This window comes from Leopardus geoffroyi, chromosome D2 (genome assembly GCF_018350155.1).
Source record: "Leopardus geoffroyi isolate Oge1 chromosome D2, O.geoffroyi_Oge1_pat1.0, whole genome shotgun sequence".
Classification (NCBI taxonomy): domain Eukaryota; kingdom Metazoa; phylum Chordata; class Mammalia; order Carnivora; family Felidae; genus Leopardus; species Leopardus geoffroyi.
The window spans coordinates 34,205,226-34,226,067 of NC_059334.1; the positions used below are offsets into that span (position 1 = coordinate 34,205,226).

At 35.7% G+C, this 20,842-nt stretch overlaps 1 protein-coding gene across 9 annotated transcripts in view; it reads right to left on the bottom strand.

Moving 5' to 3' along the window:
- The window catches only part of ECD (ecdysoneless cell cycle regulator), a 49,102-nt gene that overhangs the window by 23,421 nt on the left and 4,839 nt on the right, over positions 1 to 20,842 (bottom strand). For all 9 annotated transcript variants that reach the window (XR_006701823.1, XM_045439548.1, XM_045439549.1 and 6 more), the window contains exons 3-12: positions 20,630 to 20,747; positions 18,173 to 18,260; positions 17,890 to 18,068; positions 16,752 to 16,944; positions 16,077 to 16,205; positions 14,126 to 14,254; positions 12,136 to 12,221; positions 2,419 to 2,525; positions 2,101 to 2,284; positions 440 to 507 (exon numbers count right to left, since the gene is read on the bottom strand). Coding sequence is in view for 8 of the 9 variants with exons in the window: in XM_045439548.1 (XP_045295504.1) it covers positions 440 to 507; positions 2,101 to 2,284; positions 2,419 to 2,525; positions 12,136 to 12,221; positions 14,126 to 14,254; positions 16,077 to 16,205; positions 16,752 to 16,944; positions 17,890 to 18,068; positions 18,173 to 18,260; positions 20,630 to 20,747 (1,281 nt within the window). In the remaining variant the exon portion in view is untranslated. The remainder of the gene's footprint in view (positions 1 to 439; positions 508 to 2,100; positions 2,285 to 2,418; positions 2,526 to 12,135; positions 12,222 to 14,125; positions 14,255 to 16,076; positions 16,206 to 16,751; positions 16,945 to 17,889; positions 18,069 to 18,172; positions 18,261 to 20,629; positions 20,748 to 20,842) is intronic.

Sequence of the window (20,842 nt, forward strand, 5' to 3'; positions counted from 1 at the left end):
ATGATTGGCAAAAAAATAAGTTCTTATTTTGTATTGTGTATTCACTTACTAGAAACAGTTAAGTCTTTTCAAATATTTGTCTATATTTCTTCTTCAAGGCACTGCCTATTTAAATCCTTTGTTGACTTTTAAATTTGGGCTATTTGTCTTTTTATTATTAGTGTTAAGTACAGTAAGTCTAAAAGAGAATAAACAGTATTAACATGGAAACCATATCTGGCCACATAGCATTCACTCATTCAAATAATGAACGAGCAGCAACTATGTCAGGCACTGAGCTAAGCATTCTCTGCAAAATCATTCAACTGGGCAGAAGTTCATGGTTGAAAGCAACTTAAAATCATGAAGAAAAAGCAAATACTTTGACTTCCAATGCTCCAGTGCTCTAGCCACAGCCTTGTAGTTTCAAAATGAAAATAAACATCGCACTGTAACTTACCTAAAATCTTGTCAAAATAATTAAGAAAAGAATCTGCATCAAAAGTGATTGGAGCCTCAGAAGGTTCTCTGCAAGGTTAAAGGAAAAAGACCATTTATCCTAAACATAACTCTTTGGAACTTTTTTTAAAGCAGTGCCATTCTTAGGAACACTACCAGATATAGGATCTCAAGAGGCACAGCAAGAAAAACTAGTTTAAATGGTCTTGAGGGCAAAAGAAATGGGAAAGACTGATGTAAGAAAAGTAAAAATTGCACTTTGTTTATGCACATTTAACTTATGCCAATTTAGGGACCTACCCACCATCCACCTCCCACAAGATATATATAGCATTAGCAGAAGAAATCACTTATCTAATTTACATAAAGTCTATTTCTTTAAGAACTAAACCTTTAAAAGTAAATAAGAATATACCTTTCTTTATCTCTGCTTTCTTAGAGAATACTGAACATAAATTTTAATCTTCTTATGAGGCTTAAGAGCATCAACATGAATAAAGATATATTTGCTATACAAGTAACAATTCCATCTATCTTATTTTCTTACATTTATTTGCCAAATGTAACTTCCCATTTCTCCTGTTATTATTTCTTTCTCTGATGAAATCTTTTATTCCCCTCTTTTGAGTGTGAAGCTTACAATCTGCTTGTTGGATAGCAGATCTGAAGTGTGGGTTTGCTGAGAGCTAGATGTTAAGAGTCCATAAGGTTCTGAGTAAAAGTTTAAAGAGTAAAATGCAGTTTCCTTGCACAGCTCTGGGATGGAAGCTTTTAGATCTGTTGAGCAGTCTCTCTGACTTACTTTACGAATTGCTGGGAATGCAAGCTGGTGCAGCCACTCTGGAAAACAGTATGGGGGTTCCTCAAAAAAACTGAAAATAGAACTACCCTACGACCCAGCAATTGCACTACTAGGTATTTATCCAAGGGATACAGGTGTGCTGTTTCGAAGGGACACATGCACCCCCTTGTTTATAGCAGCACTATCAACAATAGCCAAAGTATGGAAAGAGCCCAAATGTCCATCGATGGATGAATGGATAAAGAAGATGTGGTGTGTATATATAATGGAGTATTACTCGGCAATCAAAAAGAATGAAATCTTGCCATTTGCAACTATGTGGATGGAACTAGAAGGTATTATGCTAAGTGAAATTAGTCAATCAGAGAAAGACAAAAATCCTATGACTTCACTCATAGGAGAACTTTAAGAGACAAAACAGATGAACATAAGGAAAGGGAAACAAAAATCATATAAAACCAGGGAGGGGGACAAAACAGAAGAGACTCATAAATATGGAGAACAAACTGAGGGTTACGGGAGGGGCTTTAGGAGGGGGATTGGGCTAAATGGGTAAGGGGCACTAAGGAATCTACTCCTATAATCATTGTTGCACTATATGCTAACTAATTTGGATATAAATTAAAAAAATAAATAAATAAAACAAGTTAAAAAAAAAAAAAAAAAAGAATTGCAAAGGATCAGGCTATTAAAAATATGACTCCAAAAAAGTCATCAGGGTACTAGGCACCAAAAGAGGGAAACATAGCAGTACAAAAAAAAAAAAAAAAAAAGAAAAAAAAGAGTGAAATGGCAATGACTAGATGACTTTAACATCTGGGTTTTAACTACTTAGATATTTATACTTTAACACAAATTACCGAGGCAGCTCTGCTCCTTTGTGGGTTGAGACTTTAGACATGAAAGCTTTCATGCTCTCTGAGACTTGAGTCAAGTCATAGTTCTGTTCCTCCTTCTTGGAAATGGGCTCTGCTTCTTTTTTGCCAGCAGCTTCCTGCAGTAGCTGGTCCAGCTGATCTGGTGAGAGATCTAACCACTGGTCATCTGAAAAAGAAGAAAACATGATACTGCCATACTATACTCACATGGCAGGTACTCTCAGAGAAGGGCCCTATGAGACCTAATGGAATATTTTAATTTTTCCTCACCCTTCTGCTCTCTCTTGGCCCATGACTTACCATCTTCTGGGGGAAGATTAGCTTCTTCCTTCTTAAGCTTTTCTATATCAAATGGTGTGGTCTGTAATAAGGTTAAGATTTCTTCACCTGGGCTCAGAGCAAGAGAGCTATAAAAAATAAAAGACATGGGGATTTTTTTATAAGACAGCTCAGAATAATAATCACAAAAAAATATTTTAAAGCTAGAGGCAATTATCTAGTCTAATTTGTTTTTAAGCAATTGTTTTAAGTTATAGACCCCTTTTTCTCAAATAAAATCTTACCAGTAACTCTAAAATATAAAAGAGCTCAAAGAAAAAACGCTTTGTACAGCAAAGGAAACCATCTACAAACTGAAAAGGCAACCTACTGAATGGGAGAAAATATTTACAAAAACATATATCTGATAAAGGGTTAACATCCAAAATATATAAAGGACTCATGCAACTTGATAGGAAAAAACAAATGTGATTTAAAAATGGGCTGAGGACCTGAATAAACATTTTTCTAAAGAAGGTGTACAAATGGCCAACAGGTACATGAAAAGGCACTCAACATCACTAATCATCAGGAAATGCAAATCAAAATGAAAATGAGATATCACTTCACACCAGTCAGAATGGCTACCACCAAAAAGACAAGAGAGAATAAGCATTGGTAAGGATGTGGAGAGAAGGGAACCCTTGTGCACCGTTGGTGAGAATGTAAATTGGTGTAACCACTATAGAAAAAAGTATGGAGGTTCCTCAAAAAATTAAAAATAGAACTACCATATGATCCAACAATTCTACTTCTGGGTATATATGTAAAGAATATTGAAGAGATACCTGCATTCCCATGTTCACTGCAGCATTACTCACAATAGCTAAGATATAGAAACAACCTAAGTGTCCCATCAATGGATGAATAAAGAGGATGTGCTATATTAATGCAATGGAATATTATTCAGAGAAATATATATGAGAAAGAAGGAAATCCTATTATTTGTGAAATGGATTGACCTTGAGGGTATTATGCTAATTGAATAAACCAGACAGAGAAAGACAAATACTGCATGGTATCACATATATGTGGAATCTAAAAAAAAGTAAAACTCATAGGAACAGAATAGATCAGTAGTTGCCAGGGAGTAGGAGGTGAGAGAAATAAGGAGAGGTTGGTAAAAGGGTATATAGTTTCTGAATACAGTCTGAGGATCTAATGTAAAACATGGTACCCATAGTTGTATTATATAATTGAAATCTGTTAAGAGAGTAGAACTTAAATGTTCTCACTGCTCCCCCAAAAAGATAAGCATATGAGGTGATGGAATTGTCAATTAACTAGTTAGTGATAATCCCTTCATATGCACAGATCTCAAATCACCATGAAAAAACAAATCACCATGATATACACTTTAAATATCTTTAGATTTTGTTTCTCAATTATATCTCAATAAAGCTAAAAAAAAAAACTGCTTTGATTAAAATGGAGTCTGGAGGCTCAGAGATATATCTACTTCACCTTTGCCTTTCACTCTGCAGCAGGCTGCATGGAACACCATCTTGAAGCTGCTGACTTAGTGCAACTTTTTTAATTTATATATAGCATATATATATGAAGAAAAGAAAACCCTGAGGAAAATACGAACTAAAATGAATCTTGCATGTATAATATGCTAGGCTCGCACTTTAAATACATTTTCTTATTGGGGCGCCTAAGTGGCTCAGTCGGTTAAGTGTCCAACTTCAGCTCAGGTCATGATCTCACGGTTCATGAGTTCGAGCCCTGAGTTGAGCTCTGTGCTGACAGCTCAGAGGCTCCAGGCTCTTTCTCTCTCTCTCTTCTTTCTCTCTCAAAAATAAACATTCAAAAAATTTTTTACAAAAATCCTCAACAAGATATTAGCCAACCAGATCCAACAATACATTAAAAAAATTATTCACCATGACCAAGCGGGATTTATACCTGGGATGCAGAGCTGGTTCAATATCCACAAAACAATCAATGTGATTCATCACATCAATAAAAGAAAGGACAAGAACCATATGATCCTCTCAATAGATGCAGAGAAAGCATCTGACAAAATACAACATCCTTTCTTGATAAAAACCCTCAAGAAAGTAGGGATAGAAGGATCATACTTAAACATCATAAAAGCCATATACGAAAGACCCAACACTAATATGATATTCAATGGGGAAACACTGAGAGCTTTCCCCCTAAGGTCAGGAACAAGACAGGGATGTCTACTCTGGCCACTGTTATTCAACACAGTATTGGAAGTCTTAGCCTCAGCAATCAGACAACACAAAGAAATAAAAGGCATCCAAATTGGCTAGGAGGTGGTCAAACTTTCACTCTTCACAGATGACATGGTACTCTACATGGAAAACCCAAAAGTTTCCACCAAAAAACTGCTAGAACTGATTCATGAATTCAGCAAAGTTGCAGGATATAAAATCAATGCACAGAAATTGGTTGCATTCCTACATACCAACAATGAAACAACAGAAAGAGAAATCAAGGAATCGATCCTATTTACAACTGCACCAAAAACCATAAAATACCTAGGAATAAATCTAACCAAAGAGGTGAAAAATCTATATACTGAAAATATAGAAAGCTTATGAAAGAAATTGAAGAAGACACACAAAAAAAATGGCAAAATATTCCATGCTCCTGGATAGGAAGAACAAATATTGTTAAAATGTCAATACTACCCAAAGCAATCTACATATGCAATGCAATCCCTATCAAAATAACACCGGCATTCTTCACAGAGCTAAAATAAATGATCCTAAAATTTGTATGGAACCAGAAAAGACCCCGAATAGCCAAAGCAATCTTGAGAAAGAAAACCAAAGCAGGAGGCAGCATAATCCCGGACTTTGAGCTGTATTACAAAGCTGTAATCATCAAGACAGTATGGTACCGGCACAAGAACAGACACTCAGATCGATGGAACAGAATAGAGAACTCAGAAATGGACCCAAAAACATGGCCAACTAATCTTTGACAAAGCAGGAAAGAATATTCAGTGGAATAAAGACAGTCTCTCCAGCAAGTGGTGCTGGAAAAACTGGACAGTGACATGCAGAAGAATGAACCTGGACCACTTTCTTACACCATACACAAAAATAAACTCAAAATGGATGAAAGACCTAAACATAAGACAGGAAGCCATCAAAATCCCCGAGGAGAAAGCAGGCAAAAACTCCTTTGATCTTGGCTGCAACAACTTCTTACTCAACATGTCTCTGGAGGCAAGGGAAACAAAAGCAAAATTTAACTACTGGGACCTCATCAACATAAAAAGCTTCTGCACAGCAAAGGGAACAATCAGCGAAACTAAAAGGCAACCAACAGAATGGGAGAAGATATTTACAAATGACATATCAGATAAAGTGTTAGTATCCAAAATCTATAAAGAACTTATCAAACTCAACACCCAAAACACAAATAATCCAGTGAAGAAATGGGCAAAAGACATGAATAGACACTTCTCCAAAGAAGACATCTAGATAGCCAACTGACACATGAAAAAATGCTCAACATCACTCATCATCAGGGAAACACAAGTCAAAACCACAATGAAATACCACCTCACACCTGTCAGAATGGCTAACATTAACAACTCAGGCAACAACAGATGTTGGCGAGGATGCGGAAAAAGAGGATCTCTTTTGCACTGCTGGTGGGAATGCAAACTGGTGCAGCCACTCTGGAAAACAGCATGGAGGTTCCTCAAAAAATTAAAAATAGAACTACCTTATGACCCAGCAATTGCACCACTAGGTATATATCCAAGGGATACAGGTATGCTGTTTCAAATGTTTATAACAGCACCATCAACAACAGCCAAAGTATGGAAAGAGCCCAAATGTCCACCAATGGATGAATGGATAAAGATGTGGTATATATATATACAATGGAGTATTACTCAGCAATAAAAAGAATGAAATCTTGCCATTTGCAACTATGTGGATGGAACTAGAGGGTATTATGCTAAGTGAAATTAGAGACAGACAAATATCATATGACTTCACTCATATGAGGACTTTAAGACACAGAACACATGAACATAAGGGAAGGGAAACAAAAATCATATAAAAAGAGGGAGGGGGACAAAACATAAGAGACTCTTAAAAATGGAGAACAAACAGAGGATTACTGGAGGGGTGTGGGAGGGGGATGGGCTAAACGGGTAAGGGGAATTAAGGAATCTACTCCTGAAATCATTGTTGCACTATATGCTAACTAACTTGGATGTAAATTAAAAAAAATTTTTTTAAATACATTTTCTTATTTAGTCTTCTAATTACTATTGTAAGTGATAATCCTGTTTTATAGAGGAGAAAACCAGAGCTCTGTGATATTCTATAACTTTTACAAGGTCATTGAGTTGGACAGTAAAAGCCTGAAATCAAGTCTTCTGATACTATTTTATGATCTTCTTACAATAAACTAACGAGGAAATATGCACAGAAATTATCTATATAATGAGCATACTATTTTATGATGGCAATGTAACCTGTTTTGTTTTTTTTAATGTTTACTTATTTTTGAGAGAAAGACAGAGTGTGAGCGGGGCAGGGGCAGAGAGCAAGGGAGACAAAGAATCTGAAGCAGGCTCCAGGCTCTAAGCTGTCCGCACAGAACACGACGTGGAGCTCAAGCTCACAAATCACGAGGTCATGACCTGAGCTGAAGTCAGATGCTTAACGGACTGAGCCACCCAGGCACCCCAATATGACCTATTACATAAATTAATGGAAACCTGAACCCTGTCTGACCTATTTAAAAAATTTTTTTTAATATTTATTTTTGAGAGAGAAAGAGCACGAGTGAGGGAGGGGCAGAAAAAGAGGGAGACACAGAATCCAAAGCAGGCTCCAGGCTCTGAGCTGTCAGCACAGAGCCCAACACAGGGCTGGAACTCACGAACCGCTAGATCATGACCTGAGCCAAAGTCAGAGGCTTAACCAACTAAGTCACCCATGCTTCCCTGACCTATTTAGAATGGAGCAAATCAAGTTATAGAATGGACTTACATTTATTTAATAAAGATCTGCATACCCTGCTAAATCATGTGGGTGACAGGAAATCATCCCTACTTCATATTATGAAAATATTATTAGGAGAGAGAAAAGAAATACACAAATAATCATAACAAGTTACAAAATATAAAATCATATAGGAATACCAATGCTATGTAGAGTCACAGGAGATGATTACATTAACTACAAGAAAATTAAAAAGGAAAAGAGATAATGGACGTAGTTGAGTTAGGACTTAAAGAATGGGTAAGATTTTGACAAGGAAGATAGGGTAGAGAAGCTTCAGGCAAGAGGGGAAACGAACATTTGTATAGAGGCAGAGAATTGAGGAACATGTTCACAAAGCAAATGGTGTTCAGTGTGGCTTAAGTGGGGCAGACAGGGCTGAACAGATGGACTGAAATGAGAGCACAGTGAGCCTGAAATGGCTAAGTTTGGACTCAATGAAATAAGCAGTAGGTGATCACTGACGGCTTCTTTTTTATTTTTAATTTTTGTTTTAAGAGATTTAAATAGTGCAGACAAGTCTAAAAGATGACCAAAAAAAAAAAAAAAAGATGATATAGTGTATCTTTACCCACCTAGAATTATAATATTGTTATACTTCTAATCTGAAGGTATGATTATACTTTGACACTTAACATAAAAAATTAAATAAGTAACATATACATTTCCTTAAAAATTATACATAAAGCTAATATTTTCCCTTTGATGACCAACACTATCAGTTCCAATCCATCTTGTTGCTACCCAGAAATGATTGCTCTCACAAACACCCTTCTGGTTCACTGAGTGTGTATATGTGTGAATGTCTGTGTGTGTGCACACACGCATGTGTACGTATCTATGTTGTAACTGCTGTTTGTTCTCTTTCCCTGGAATTTTATCTCCCCAAATACCTGTATGCCTCATTCCCTCACTTCACTTATGTGTCTTCTCAAACTAAACCTCCTTGGAAAGTCCTCCTTGACCAAACTATCTAGAAGAGCAGCCTAGACCTCTCTGTCCCCACACCCTGTTTTTTTTCTTTAAAGCACTGATCACCATCTAACAGCATATAGTGATTTACTGTCTTTCTCCTACATTAGCACGTAAACTCCATAAGGGCAGGGAGACTTTGGATTCGCTTGCTGTATCCCTAGTGCCTGGAAATAATAAATATTGGTTGAATGAATGAATATATACATGTCTATAAGTAATATATAGTATTTTATGTATTAAAACTTTTTATATGTAATAGCATCCATACTGCACACATTTACAATATCCTTTTTTCATTCAACATCATGTTTTCAAGACGTATTTATTTAGATCAGTGGTTTTTAACTGAGGACAATTTGCCCCCAGAGGACATTTGCAATGTCTGATGATATTTTTGGTTGTCACAATTGGGGGCAGGGTGGACAGCTATTGGCATTTACTAGGTAGAAGCCAGAGATGCTGCTAAACATCCTATAATGCACACAACAGTCTCCCACAACAAGGAGTTATCTTGTACAAAATGTCAACAATGCCAAGGTTTAGAAACCTTGGATTTGGTTTACATATATTTAGCTAATCTCTGGTTAAGTAATAGATAGTAGTCTATCCTACAAACACACCGCAATCCATTTATCTACTATTGATGGATACTTACACTGTTCAATTTTTCACTATTACAATCTCTAATAATTTTTAGCAGAGGGGGTAATATGATTAAAGATATATTTCAAGCATATTCTCTGGCTCTAATGGTTGCATTGGAAGTGGAGAGTCACTAGAGGTTGGGAAGCAAGTTTAGGTATCGTTATAGTTCAAGAAATAAGTGTTAAAATATATATATACATATTAGAGTAGGTAGGCAGCAAAAAAGAAAAATGTAAGACACAAGATAACAATAAAAAGGATTTAGGGGGCAGCCTGGGTGGCTCAGTGAGTTAAGCATCTGACTCTTGATTTTGGCTCAGGTCATTATCTCACGTTTCATGCGATGGAGCCCCATGTCAGGCTCTGCATTGACACGGGGCCTGCTTGGGATTCTCTCTCTCCCCCTCTCTCTGCCCCTCCCCTGCTAATGCACATGCACTCTCTTTCCTTCTCTCTCAAAATAAATTGGAAAAAAAAAAAAAGATCTAGGGACTGGATCAAACGAGAGCCAGGAGGTCTAGGTGATAAGAAGGATGGTAGTCTATTAAAAAAGAGAGTGGGAAACAGTCTCTGACATTAATCTAAGTATTAAAAAAAACCCCAAAAAACTGGGAATTCAAGAACAGGTCTGGAGGGAGATGTGAGTTTGGTTTTAAATTGTTTAGAAGTTATCCTGGTTTGGGGAACAGGAGTCTCTTCTGCAGCACTATTTACAATGTTGGACATTTAAGCTACTTATAATTCTTTCTCCAATAGTAAAGGTGTGTTGAGTAAGTCATGGTACATCCATTTGCTGAAATGTTGTGCAATTCTTTAAAATTACACTTATAGAGGCGCCTGGGTGGCTCAGTCGGTTAAGCGTCTAACTTCACCTCAGGTCACTATCTCATAATTTGTGGGTTCGAGCCCTGTGTCAGACCCTGCACTGACAGCAAGGAGCCTGCTTGGGATTCTCTCTCTCCCTCCCTCTCTGCCTATCCCCCACTCATGTTCTCTCCCTCAAAATAAATATGTAAACTTTAAGAAAAAATAAAATAAAATTACACTTATAAATACTTTTTAATGTCATCGGAAAATGTAAGATGGTAATAAGTAAAATTATGGGCAGGATACAAAATTTTTATATAGTACAATTTAAAAAAAATCAACTAGATGGATATGGGGAAAATAAATCCTGGAATGCAGTAGATCAAAATGATAATAGTAGTTGACCCTCTGATATATATTTTTTCCTTATTACATCTTTATTTGCTATAATGAGTGAATACATTACTTTTGTAACAAAAACAAACTTCAGTATCTATCTATTTAATATTTATTTATTTTGAAAGAGAAAGAGATAGCACGTGCAAGCAGGGGAGGGGCAGAGACAGAGGGCCAGAGAATCCTAAGCAGTCTCTTCACTGTCAGTGCAGAGCCCGATGCAGGGCTCAAACTCACAAAACTTGAGATCATGACCTGAGCCATAATCAAGAGCCAGATGCTTAACTGACTGAGCCCCCAGGTGCCCTAACAAACTTCCATTATTTAAAAATAACTACCTAACCATCAATCTATCTTATTTTGTGTGAGGAGCCCTGATTCTCCTACACATGAGTCTAATTTTCTAACATCTCTTTAACCCAAGTCTGTAAGGTGACGTGTCTTCACAGACAGAGTGGCCCACGGAGGTGGATGTCATCTGGGGCAGATTCTCCTAAACATGAGGCCACCTCTTTTCCTCTTCTGACTCTCTTTCTCAAGTTTTCTGAAACGATTCCCTAAGAAGGCATCCTCTTTTTACCATCAATTACTACCATAAAACTGATGGGAGCAGGACAAAGACACAGGCAGACACTTCTGAAAGAGTAAAGACTGCTGTAAAGTCATTATTATCTCACAGACACTGAGGTTAGAGTTCTCTCAGCATCAACTTTGCTTCACCAGTCCTCAAAGAACATTCTATTACACGAATAAGTGATGTTTGAGATGTAAGCAAAATGAATGAAGTTCAAAACCAATTAAGTTTTCTCCAGGGAAAAAAGAAAAAAAAGTCCAACAAATGAAAAACACATACAACTTGGGACGTTTTAACCATGATATATACAAAAGCTATTGCTTTTATATTATTTAATAGCTTTGAGTATCTCAAATTCAATTTTACAAACATAAATTGAGTTTTTTCCAATACTCAAAATCTGACCTTTGATTCCTGAGCTCAATAAGACCAAAGTTTTCTGCTTGAGCTCTATTTTCCTTGGTGCTGCACTGACTAGGAAGTGACCTCAGGTGACAACTCAGATAATGAGGACCTCATCTATTGTGATTTTCTTCTTTCAAAGGGTTCTATTTCCTTCAATTTTGACCCAATTTTGTTGTTCTACTGTGTCTTCAAATAACTGTTTCTTAAATTCCATCCAGAGTTCATAATTACACTTGGCAGGGGGTTAGTTGGATATGTTACTCCACCATTATGAGAACTTGACTTTATAAAATTTTAAAGGGGTGCCATTTCCTGCCAACCCTGTGTTCATTTCTTTCTTTTTCTAGGAAACGTATGGCAGGTTAGAATGAGATGTGATTTGAAAGCTGACTGCCTGCTTTATCCTATGTTTCAGCCTCTCCTAAATGTAGCTAAACACAGTCAAGGGCTCCTACAGGAATTAAGCACATGCTCGATATCAGACTGCCTGAGTTCAAATCCTAGATCTGTCACTAATTAGCTGTGTGACCTTTGGCAAACTACTTAATCTCTCTTGGCCTCAGCTGTAACTAGGGAATGATAATAATCATACTTATTTCACAGGACTATAAGAGAGATCAAACAAATTTTTCAGTACCAATACACTTTGTAAGTACCAATAAACATTAGCCGTTAGGTGATGATGATGATGATGACGGGTGCCAGATCCAGTGATCTTCTGTAGCAACACCTCCTCTCTCCCAGTTCATCCCCTTCAGCAGTCATGATCCTTGCCATTAACTCTTTAAATACAGCAATTCCAATTTCTGCAACTATCTCAAGAGTGAGCAACTCCTTAACATCTGGCAGGTTACCATTCTTGCTGCCATGGTTAGGTAGTGATAAACTCACCTTTCTGGCCGGTTTACTGAGAGTTGGAAGTAGTTCTTTGCCATTTCTAGCCTTGCCTGGTACTGAGCAGAACCTTCTATCAGACCCTGAAAGAAAAAAATCATAACATTATTTACATGGTATCACTGAAATTATCCACTCACCAGCAATTTTCAGGGAGGCAGTGTATGATATGTTGTTCAGGAATCACGAGGCCTAAGTCCTAGTCCCTGTTTTGTCATTAAGGTACCTGTTTGGGCTCCATTTTCTCCAAACAAGGGGACTAGGCTCTATGTAGTGGTTCCTAATCCTTTTCACCATTAAAGACCTCTTTCCAATTTGGAAGATTTTCTACCATTTTCTAGTACTTTATTGGTTATTAAGAAATAATTGATTTGTAATTAATTTATAAGACAAAGTACAAATAGAACCAAAAAATAGCATAATCTCATTTTCACTGCCATTTCTGCTTTTCACATGCATGTTTATTTTGGCATTTGTACATCATATTTTACACTCTTTCAAAAATATACTATGATATCATAAGCACTTTTCTATATTGCTACAGTCTTTATATGATATTTAAAAAAATTTTTAATTCCAGTATAATTAACATACAGTATTATATTAGTTTCAGGTATATAACATAATAATTCTATACATTACTCAGTGCTCATCACAAGAATTGTACTCTTAATCCTCTTCACCTACTTCACCCATCCTCCCACCTGCCCTCTGATAACCCTAGCTAAGAGTTTGGTTGTTTGTTTGTTTAGTTTGTTTGTTGAATTCCACATATGAGTGAAAGCATATGGTATTTGTCTTTCTCTGACTGACTTATTTCACTTGGCATTCTACCCTCTAGAACCATCCATTTTGTTGCAAATGGCAAGATTTCATTCTTTTTACAGCTGAGTAATGTTCCATTGCATATGTGTGTGTGTGCGTGTGTGTGTGTATACACATACCATACCTTCTTTATCTATTTATCTAGTGATGGACACTTGGGTTGGTTCCCTGGGCTATAAATAATCTTGGCTATAAATAATGCTGCAAAAAACATAGCAATACATGTATCCCTTTGAATTCGTGTTTTCATTGTGGGGGGGTAAATACCAGTAGTGAAATTACTGGATCATATGATAATTCTATTTTTAATTTCTTGAGAAATTTCCATACAGTTTTCCACAGTGGCTGTACCAGTTTGCATTCTCATCCATGGTGCGTGAGGGTTCCTTTTCTCCACATCCACACCAACACCTGTTGTTTCTTGTGTTTTAGATTTTAGCCATTCTGATTTAGCCTCACCATCTCTGAGGGTTAGTGACGTTGAGCATCTTTTCATTTATCTGTTGGCCATCTGTATGTCTTTGGAGAAATGTCTGTTCATATACCATCATATTCTTAATGGACTTTTCTACTTCTTGGATGTTTCCTTGAAATAGATTATTCAAAGTAAAGGTTCTGAGTTTGAACCTTTCTATAGCTCCTGGAACACACTAGCAAATTACTTTCCAGTTAAAGTTCTATCAATATGCAATGTTACCAGCAATGTATAGGGAGTATTAATTTGTACTTTCAATAGCATTAAGCCTCATTCAGATCCTTTTTCACATATGTGAAAAACTATTATTCTGTTGATACATATATCTTTACTACTTGTGAGAGTAAATATTTTACAAGAAATTTATTAGTTGTCTTTTTGTAATTTTTTTAATCCGTGTCTTTGCTCATTTTCTATTTGGTGTCTTCATATTTGCCTTATGATTTGCATAAATTGCTCTTCAGATACAAATGATAACTATCATAATTTTATATAAACATTATTAACTTTTCTAAAATATTGGAAACAGTTCATAGTCACTCCCTCATTAACACTGAACTAGAATGGTCCCTTTTAACTCTAGCTTCTCTAATAATGTTATACATTAAATATGGACCATAGATCTCTAATTCACTAGCTTGATTTCCCCTGGACTGTACAGTTTTACAAATGCATTGCAAGTCCTACCTTAAAGTAATCATTCTTTTTCAGACTTTCAAGGAAGCCAGCCCAGAGTGGTGAGGTAGTCATGACGGATTTCTTGGAGTCAGAAAAATGTGGGCTACATTTGGAGCATAAGATTTCAAATCCATGAGCCTAGATAGAATAGACAGAATTTTCATCATTAAGTTATTTTCTTTCCATTTAGTCACACTTAAGAACTAGGTCATTTGACATACGGACATTTATAACACTTTGAATTTTATGAAAAATGTGATTATTTCTAATTTTTCCATTTAAAAAAAAAGTTTATTTGTTTATTTATTTATTTGAGAGAGAGAGAGAGAGAGATAATGAGCAGGGAGGGGCAGAGAGGGAGAGAGAGGGAATCCCAAGCAGTGGGGCTCAAACTCATGAACTGTGAGATCATGACTTGAGCCAAAATCAAGAGTCAGATGCATAACTGATTGAGCCACCCAGGTGCCCCTCCAATTTTTCAATTTCTATATAGAGATTACTAAAAATTATAAAGGGAAAGCAAATAATGCAAAACAAAGATTCTTATTCTCTTCAAAGAGATTTCTTGCTGATCACAAAACCAGAAATTTAAACTTATTTGTTGTTTGCTTAAAAAAAGGCTTAGAAAAGGCTTCTCATCTAACAGAAAATATAAATGAATTCACCACGGTCTTAGATATAGTAAAGGGAAGGAATCATATCATTTTAAGGGTACTTTGATTAAAAAATATAATGAATGCACATAAAATAAATTAGATAGGGAGCTTTCCTGATCACTCTAGAGGAAACTATAGTTACCAATTTCTTGCGTATCTTTTCAGAAGTAATGTATGCACTCAAGCAGATGTGTATCTGTGTCTGTATATCCTATTCCATCACTAAATGGTAGCATACACACTGTTCTAAACCTTGCTTTTTCACTAAGTCATATGCCTTGGAGATCATTTTATATGATCACACAAATTTATCCAATTCACTTCATAGGCAGGCTGTAATTTATCTAACTATTCCCCTACTAATAGATATTTGGTCATTTCCAATCTTTTGCTACCAGAAATAATACGGTCATGAGTATCATCAGATCTATGTACACATGTAAAATACATGGAGGATAAATGTTTAGAAGTGAAAATGCCAAGCAGAAGAGTTGTGTATTTTATAAATTGATGGATATTGAAAAACTGTTCTAAGAGACTGAATCAATTTATATTCCCATCAATGATGTTTGAGAGTATCTCAAATATGTATTTCCACCAATCCAGTATATACTATCAAACTTTTTGATACTTGCCAAATGTAAAAAACACTATTTTGTAGCTTTAAGTTGCAGTTCTTTTTTTATGAGCAAGGGCCAACATTTTTATGTTTAAATTAAAAATCATCTGTATTTCCTTTTCTGTGGACTGTCAGTTCATGGTTTCTGAACATTTTTAATTAATTAATTAGTATTTCTTTTCATACCGACTTATAGGAACTCTCTATATATTATAGAAATTAGCTCTTTTTTAAACTGCAAATATAATGCTTTCTTCAGGTTTACTATCTCTGACATTAGCTATGGGATTTTTCTTTCCAACACAGAAACGCTTAATTTTTAATAAAGTTACCAGTCTTTTTTTTTTTATAGCTTCTGATTTCAAATCCTGTTTAAAAAGGCCTTTTCTACTCAAATTATCAAAAATTCTTCTGTGTTTTCAGATATTATGGTTTCAATGTTCTCATTTAAATATTTCATCCACCTGGAATTTATTTTGGTATAGGTGTGAGGGAATGAACTTTAACTTTTTGGACAGCTTCTCAGTTGTTCTATTATCATTTCCTGAATAACACATTTTCCTTCTTGTTTGAGAGCCACATTCTCATGTAAATAAGGTATATTTCTAGACTTTCTATGCTGTGCCATTATTTATTAAGAGCCCTTTTACCTAAAGGAAGAATATAAAATTTTATGGTTCATTACCAACTTCATGCCCAATTCATGGGCTCGGTATTGGGGATGAGATGGAGGAGGCATCTTGTATCCACTCCGCCGGTCTGGCACAAACCTTTGTTGCACCAACTGTGCATACAGACATTTAGTGAAAGTGACCTGGACATTGGGACACAAAATACATTGAGTCTTCCTGAAAGTAAAAATTCAATATCATTTCACAGTTCCACTTATGAGCTTCATATTCATATGAAATGCAAAGAAGATCCAACCTATTTACTGCCTACATTTTTTAGTAACAGCTTTATTGGGATACAATAATTCACATACCATAAAATTAACTGCATGATCTGATTTTAGTTATCACTAATGGAATTCTTATCAGTTACATTATATGGCAGTTTGGGTGGGTTGTTAGATAAAGAATAATTCTTAATTCTCTGGAAGAAATGAAATGTTTTATTCTTAAGAAGAAAACAAAATAGGGAAAATGTGGCCAGAAAATACCTAGGAAACATTTAGATACAAACTAGGGAGTGAAATCTCTTGAAATCTTCCTCCACTAGAATGGGAGAAAAGAAAAAAAAAAGTGTATTAACTTGAGATGAGGAAGCAGAATATTTCCAGTTTTTTCTAGTGCACAATTAAAATGATGTTCAACTCTCTTGCTAGTGAGGAACCAAATAACCAGGAGAGCTATCTTACCGATGCCATTATTCGCGTTTCAGGCAAGAAAGTCTTGAAAATACGACAGGCTCGCAGGTCAATAGGGTCCCGTAGGTAAAATGCTTGGACTCCTGCAGCCACCAATCTGGGGCGCTGCTTTAACACCGCTACAATACCAGCTGGAAGGAAGCAGTGTGCTCGATGAAGGGAGGCTTGAATTTTTTCTGGGTATCTGTGACAGGTAACATAATTATTTTTATTTTATAATATGGAAATATCTAGCGTTCTTATAGCATTTAGTTCCCCTTGTCTTGGTTCATCAAGAGATGTTGAATGACAAGGAAAGTGAAGATAAAGCTACCATATACACTAAAACTGCAGAAAAGAAGAGAGAGAAAGAGAAAAGGTAGGAAGAAATTGAAAATAAAGAAAAGGGACTAATGTAGATCAATAAAAACAAAATGAAAACTACTATTTTTTGGAACAAGAATAAAATCAGAGTTTATTCTTTTAAAACAATGGTACAAAGTATGCTGAAACAAAGTTAAGAGAGATTTTTATATTGTTAAAACTTGAATGGTAGTAAACATTGCCTAGGTACTCAAATGGGAAAGGCTGAACTAATCTGTTATTAGGTAAAGACTGTCTTTTCGGCATAGAGCCTAAAGTGTTCCACACAGACCAAAGAATACTATACAGAGTCCCACAAAGCACACTATGCTCCCTTAGGTTTTCATTCCTAAAGGTCTCAAAAAATATTGAAGTAGGATCCACGTCCAGTGTAGAGACCAACGATGGGCTTAAACTCATGACCCTGCGATCAAGACCTGAGTTGAAATCAGAGTTGGATGCTTAACCAACTGGGCCACCCAGGCGCCCCAAGGTCTCAAAATTTTTACCTATGGATATAGATAGAACTTAGCCACAACATTTAAGTAAATAAATGCAAAAGTATTGGGACTGCAATATAACATCTAGGATTGGGAATTAAAAGATACATCTGTTCCTTAATTTTAAAACATGTAAATTTAATCTGTTGTTAGTCACTTTCATGAAGGATGAAGACAGAATGAAAATGAGCATTAATCTAGGTGAAAGAAATTCTACATTCAGTGGAAGACTTGAACCGCATTAAATCAAAAGGCTCTTTGACTAGCACTGAAAATATTTTTCTTACCGTCTAATGCGCCTATTCACAGCAGCTTGTATAGACTCTGAAGCCAAAATTTTTTCTGGGTGTGTTGAGATTATATTCAAAGCTTGTGGGATTGTAGGGGGTGTGGAGGGTAACCAGGATACTGCTCCAGGTTTCCTTGGTGCAGGAATAATGCACAGCTCTCCCTGGTGGAAAAATACCTGCAAAATGATACATTTTAATTTTCATTCTGGGCACAGACAAACTCTAGGTACTAGTAACATGATTTCATCTCTGTAAATTTTCCAAACTTGGATACACTTACTCTATTGGCACTATTATCAGGATCCAACCATTTAGGGAGAAAGTCAGCAGCTTCTATTAACAAGAATTCACCATCATTGTCTTCAATCCTTTTGCAAAAGAAATTCCAATTATGCATTCAAAAAGCACATATATGCTACGAATCAAAAGACATTTATTCTAATATGTTCTCTTTCATTTTAGTTAATGTATGAGTACATGCTATGTACAGATTGTTATAATAAAGCAAAATATTTGAGACACCATGAATCTCTCAGGGAGATTGTAAGATTGAAAAAGGAGTTGGAGGGAGATGATAAGGAGAACAAATTAAGTACATAAGTAAATAATAACAGACACAAATATGAAAAACATACAATTAGGTGTCAAAAGAAGAAAAAACCCACATAGAGCCAAGATAAGGAAAGCCTTTATGGAAGAGTTACTTAGACCCTGAAAGATAATTTTGTTTTGCCTCATTTGTACTATTTTTTAAATTTAAATTTTTGAATAGGTAAGACAGTCACATGGCTAAACTTTTAAAAAGTACATAAAAAGTTCTGCAATGAAACAGTTTCCTTCCTACTTTTGTCCCTATATGCCCCATTCCTATCCTCCAACCATTGTTATTTTTTATCCTTCTAGGTTCACTTAAGCATAATCTAGTTAATAGGAATATAAACTCTTATTTTCTCCTCTTGTCACACAAAAGGTAGTGTATTTTATATACTGTTCTAGATTTTTTCACTTTTTATGGGTGGAGATATACGGAGAAAAGTTGAGATGTTCTTGGGAGAGGAATTAGCAATGACAAAATCATGGAGGTGTCTATTTAAGGTAGATATTTGGAGAATGGCACTAGTAAAGAACAAGACTAGAAAAGCACAGTTATATCATTTTGGGAAGAGCTTTAAATGTCGGCAGAGTCAATGAGAATGAGCTTGGTTTTATTCTATTCTTTTTTTTTTTTAAGGAATAAACGGTTTTAAAGCAGTGTAGGAAAATGGTTAGAGCTCTACCTTACGAAGATTAATCTGGCAGAGACACAGAGGAAGTTCTTTCTTTTTCTAATTAAAAACAAGGGGCACCTGAGTGGTTCAGTTGGTTGCGTGTCCGACTTCAGCTCAGGTCATGATCTCACAGTTGGTGAGTTTGAGCCCTGTGTCAGGCTCTGTGCTGACAGCTCAGAGCCTGGAGCCTGCTTCAGATTCTGTGTCTCCCTCTCTCTCTGTGACTCCCCTGCTCACGCTCTCTTTCTCTATCTCAAAAATAAACAAACTTAAAAAAAAATTTAAAAACCAAATCCCCAACAAGACAGTAGATGCCTATTAGTCAAAGAGCTTTATAGGCCTGGTGTGTAGGTATGCACCATCATTATATAAAGATCAGAATCCATACACAAAAGGCATTGCCCTCCCCTATTACCATTGTAAAGATAGAAACAACTATCTTGGAGTTTGTTCATATAAAATTCTATCATTTATGAAGAAATTACTGACAATTATTTTTAGGTGTGATAACAGTAGTGTCTAAAATAAGAGTTCTTATCTATCCTATTTACATCTTAAAAGTATTTAAAGATAAAATGGCATAGTATTGGAGATCTGCTTTAAAATAATCTTGCTATGTAAAAGGAGTAGGGGAAAGGAGGAGGGGAAAGCTATGGGTAAAGAAGGACCATGAATTGGTAATTATTGGAGCTGAGTGAGGAGTACACGTGGGTTCATTCTCTCTACTTTCATGTTTGAAATTTTGATATAATAATACATTTTCAGAGTTGTTTTTCTTTTTGTTCAGCTGGGGAAGAGGTTGGGGGAATGGATTAGAATTTGGGGGCTAACAGGAAAACTAGAATAACATGCGGCAAAAGGGGGAAACGCCCTCTGCTGACACAACTTGGTAATTACAGAGAACTATCAGTTTCCATTTTAAACAGTGTTACCTACTTTGCTTTCAATACTGTTCACAAATTTTTCTTTAAATTTTTCTGTATGTGACTTCTCAACGTATATGCAGAGAGAGAGAGAGAGAGAGAGAGAGAGAGAGGGTACGCGCTATGGTAAAATAGAGGAAGACATAGTAAAGAAATCTGTAATGTATATGTATATGTACATATGAATGGAATTTTTTCTATGATTTTGTATGATTTTGTTTTTAAAGAGCAGTACACCCTTTGGTACTGTTTGAACTTTGTTTACCATCTGTATTTGGTCTTTCACAATGAGAATAATTTTTAAAAAGCTAAAATAGGTAGATTTCGTTTAAAAATTTAGAAGTTAAATTCTCCAATGTACTTTAATTTTTCCTCAAGAAAAGGAAGTCACAAGAAAAAAGGAAGAAAACACACAAGTCACTTTCAAAATCTGTGTCTCAAATTTGTTCAATCTCTACCAGACTACCAAAAAATTTTTACTAAATGGATAAAAATGTGGTCAGTCTCAACAAGAGAATTCCTTTAGATTATTAAAATAACTAATACCTTGCTACTAACTCTGGAAATTCCTTTGTAATTTGCTTTACTACATAAACAATAAACCATTCATCCTCAATGTTATCCCCAAACTTTGTCATGCCAAACATATGAGCAGGAACATCTCCTAAAAACAAGAGAAAAGCAATCATATAACCAAATAAACTTGTCTGTGCACATAAACATACAAGTAATCGTTCAGTTAAACGAACATTCATTGAC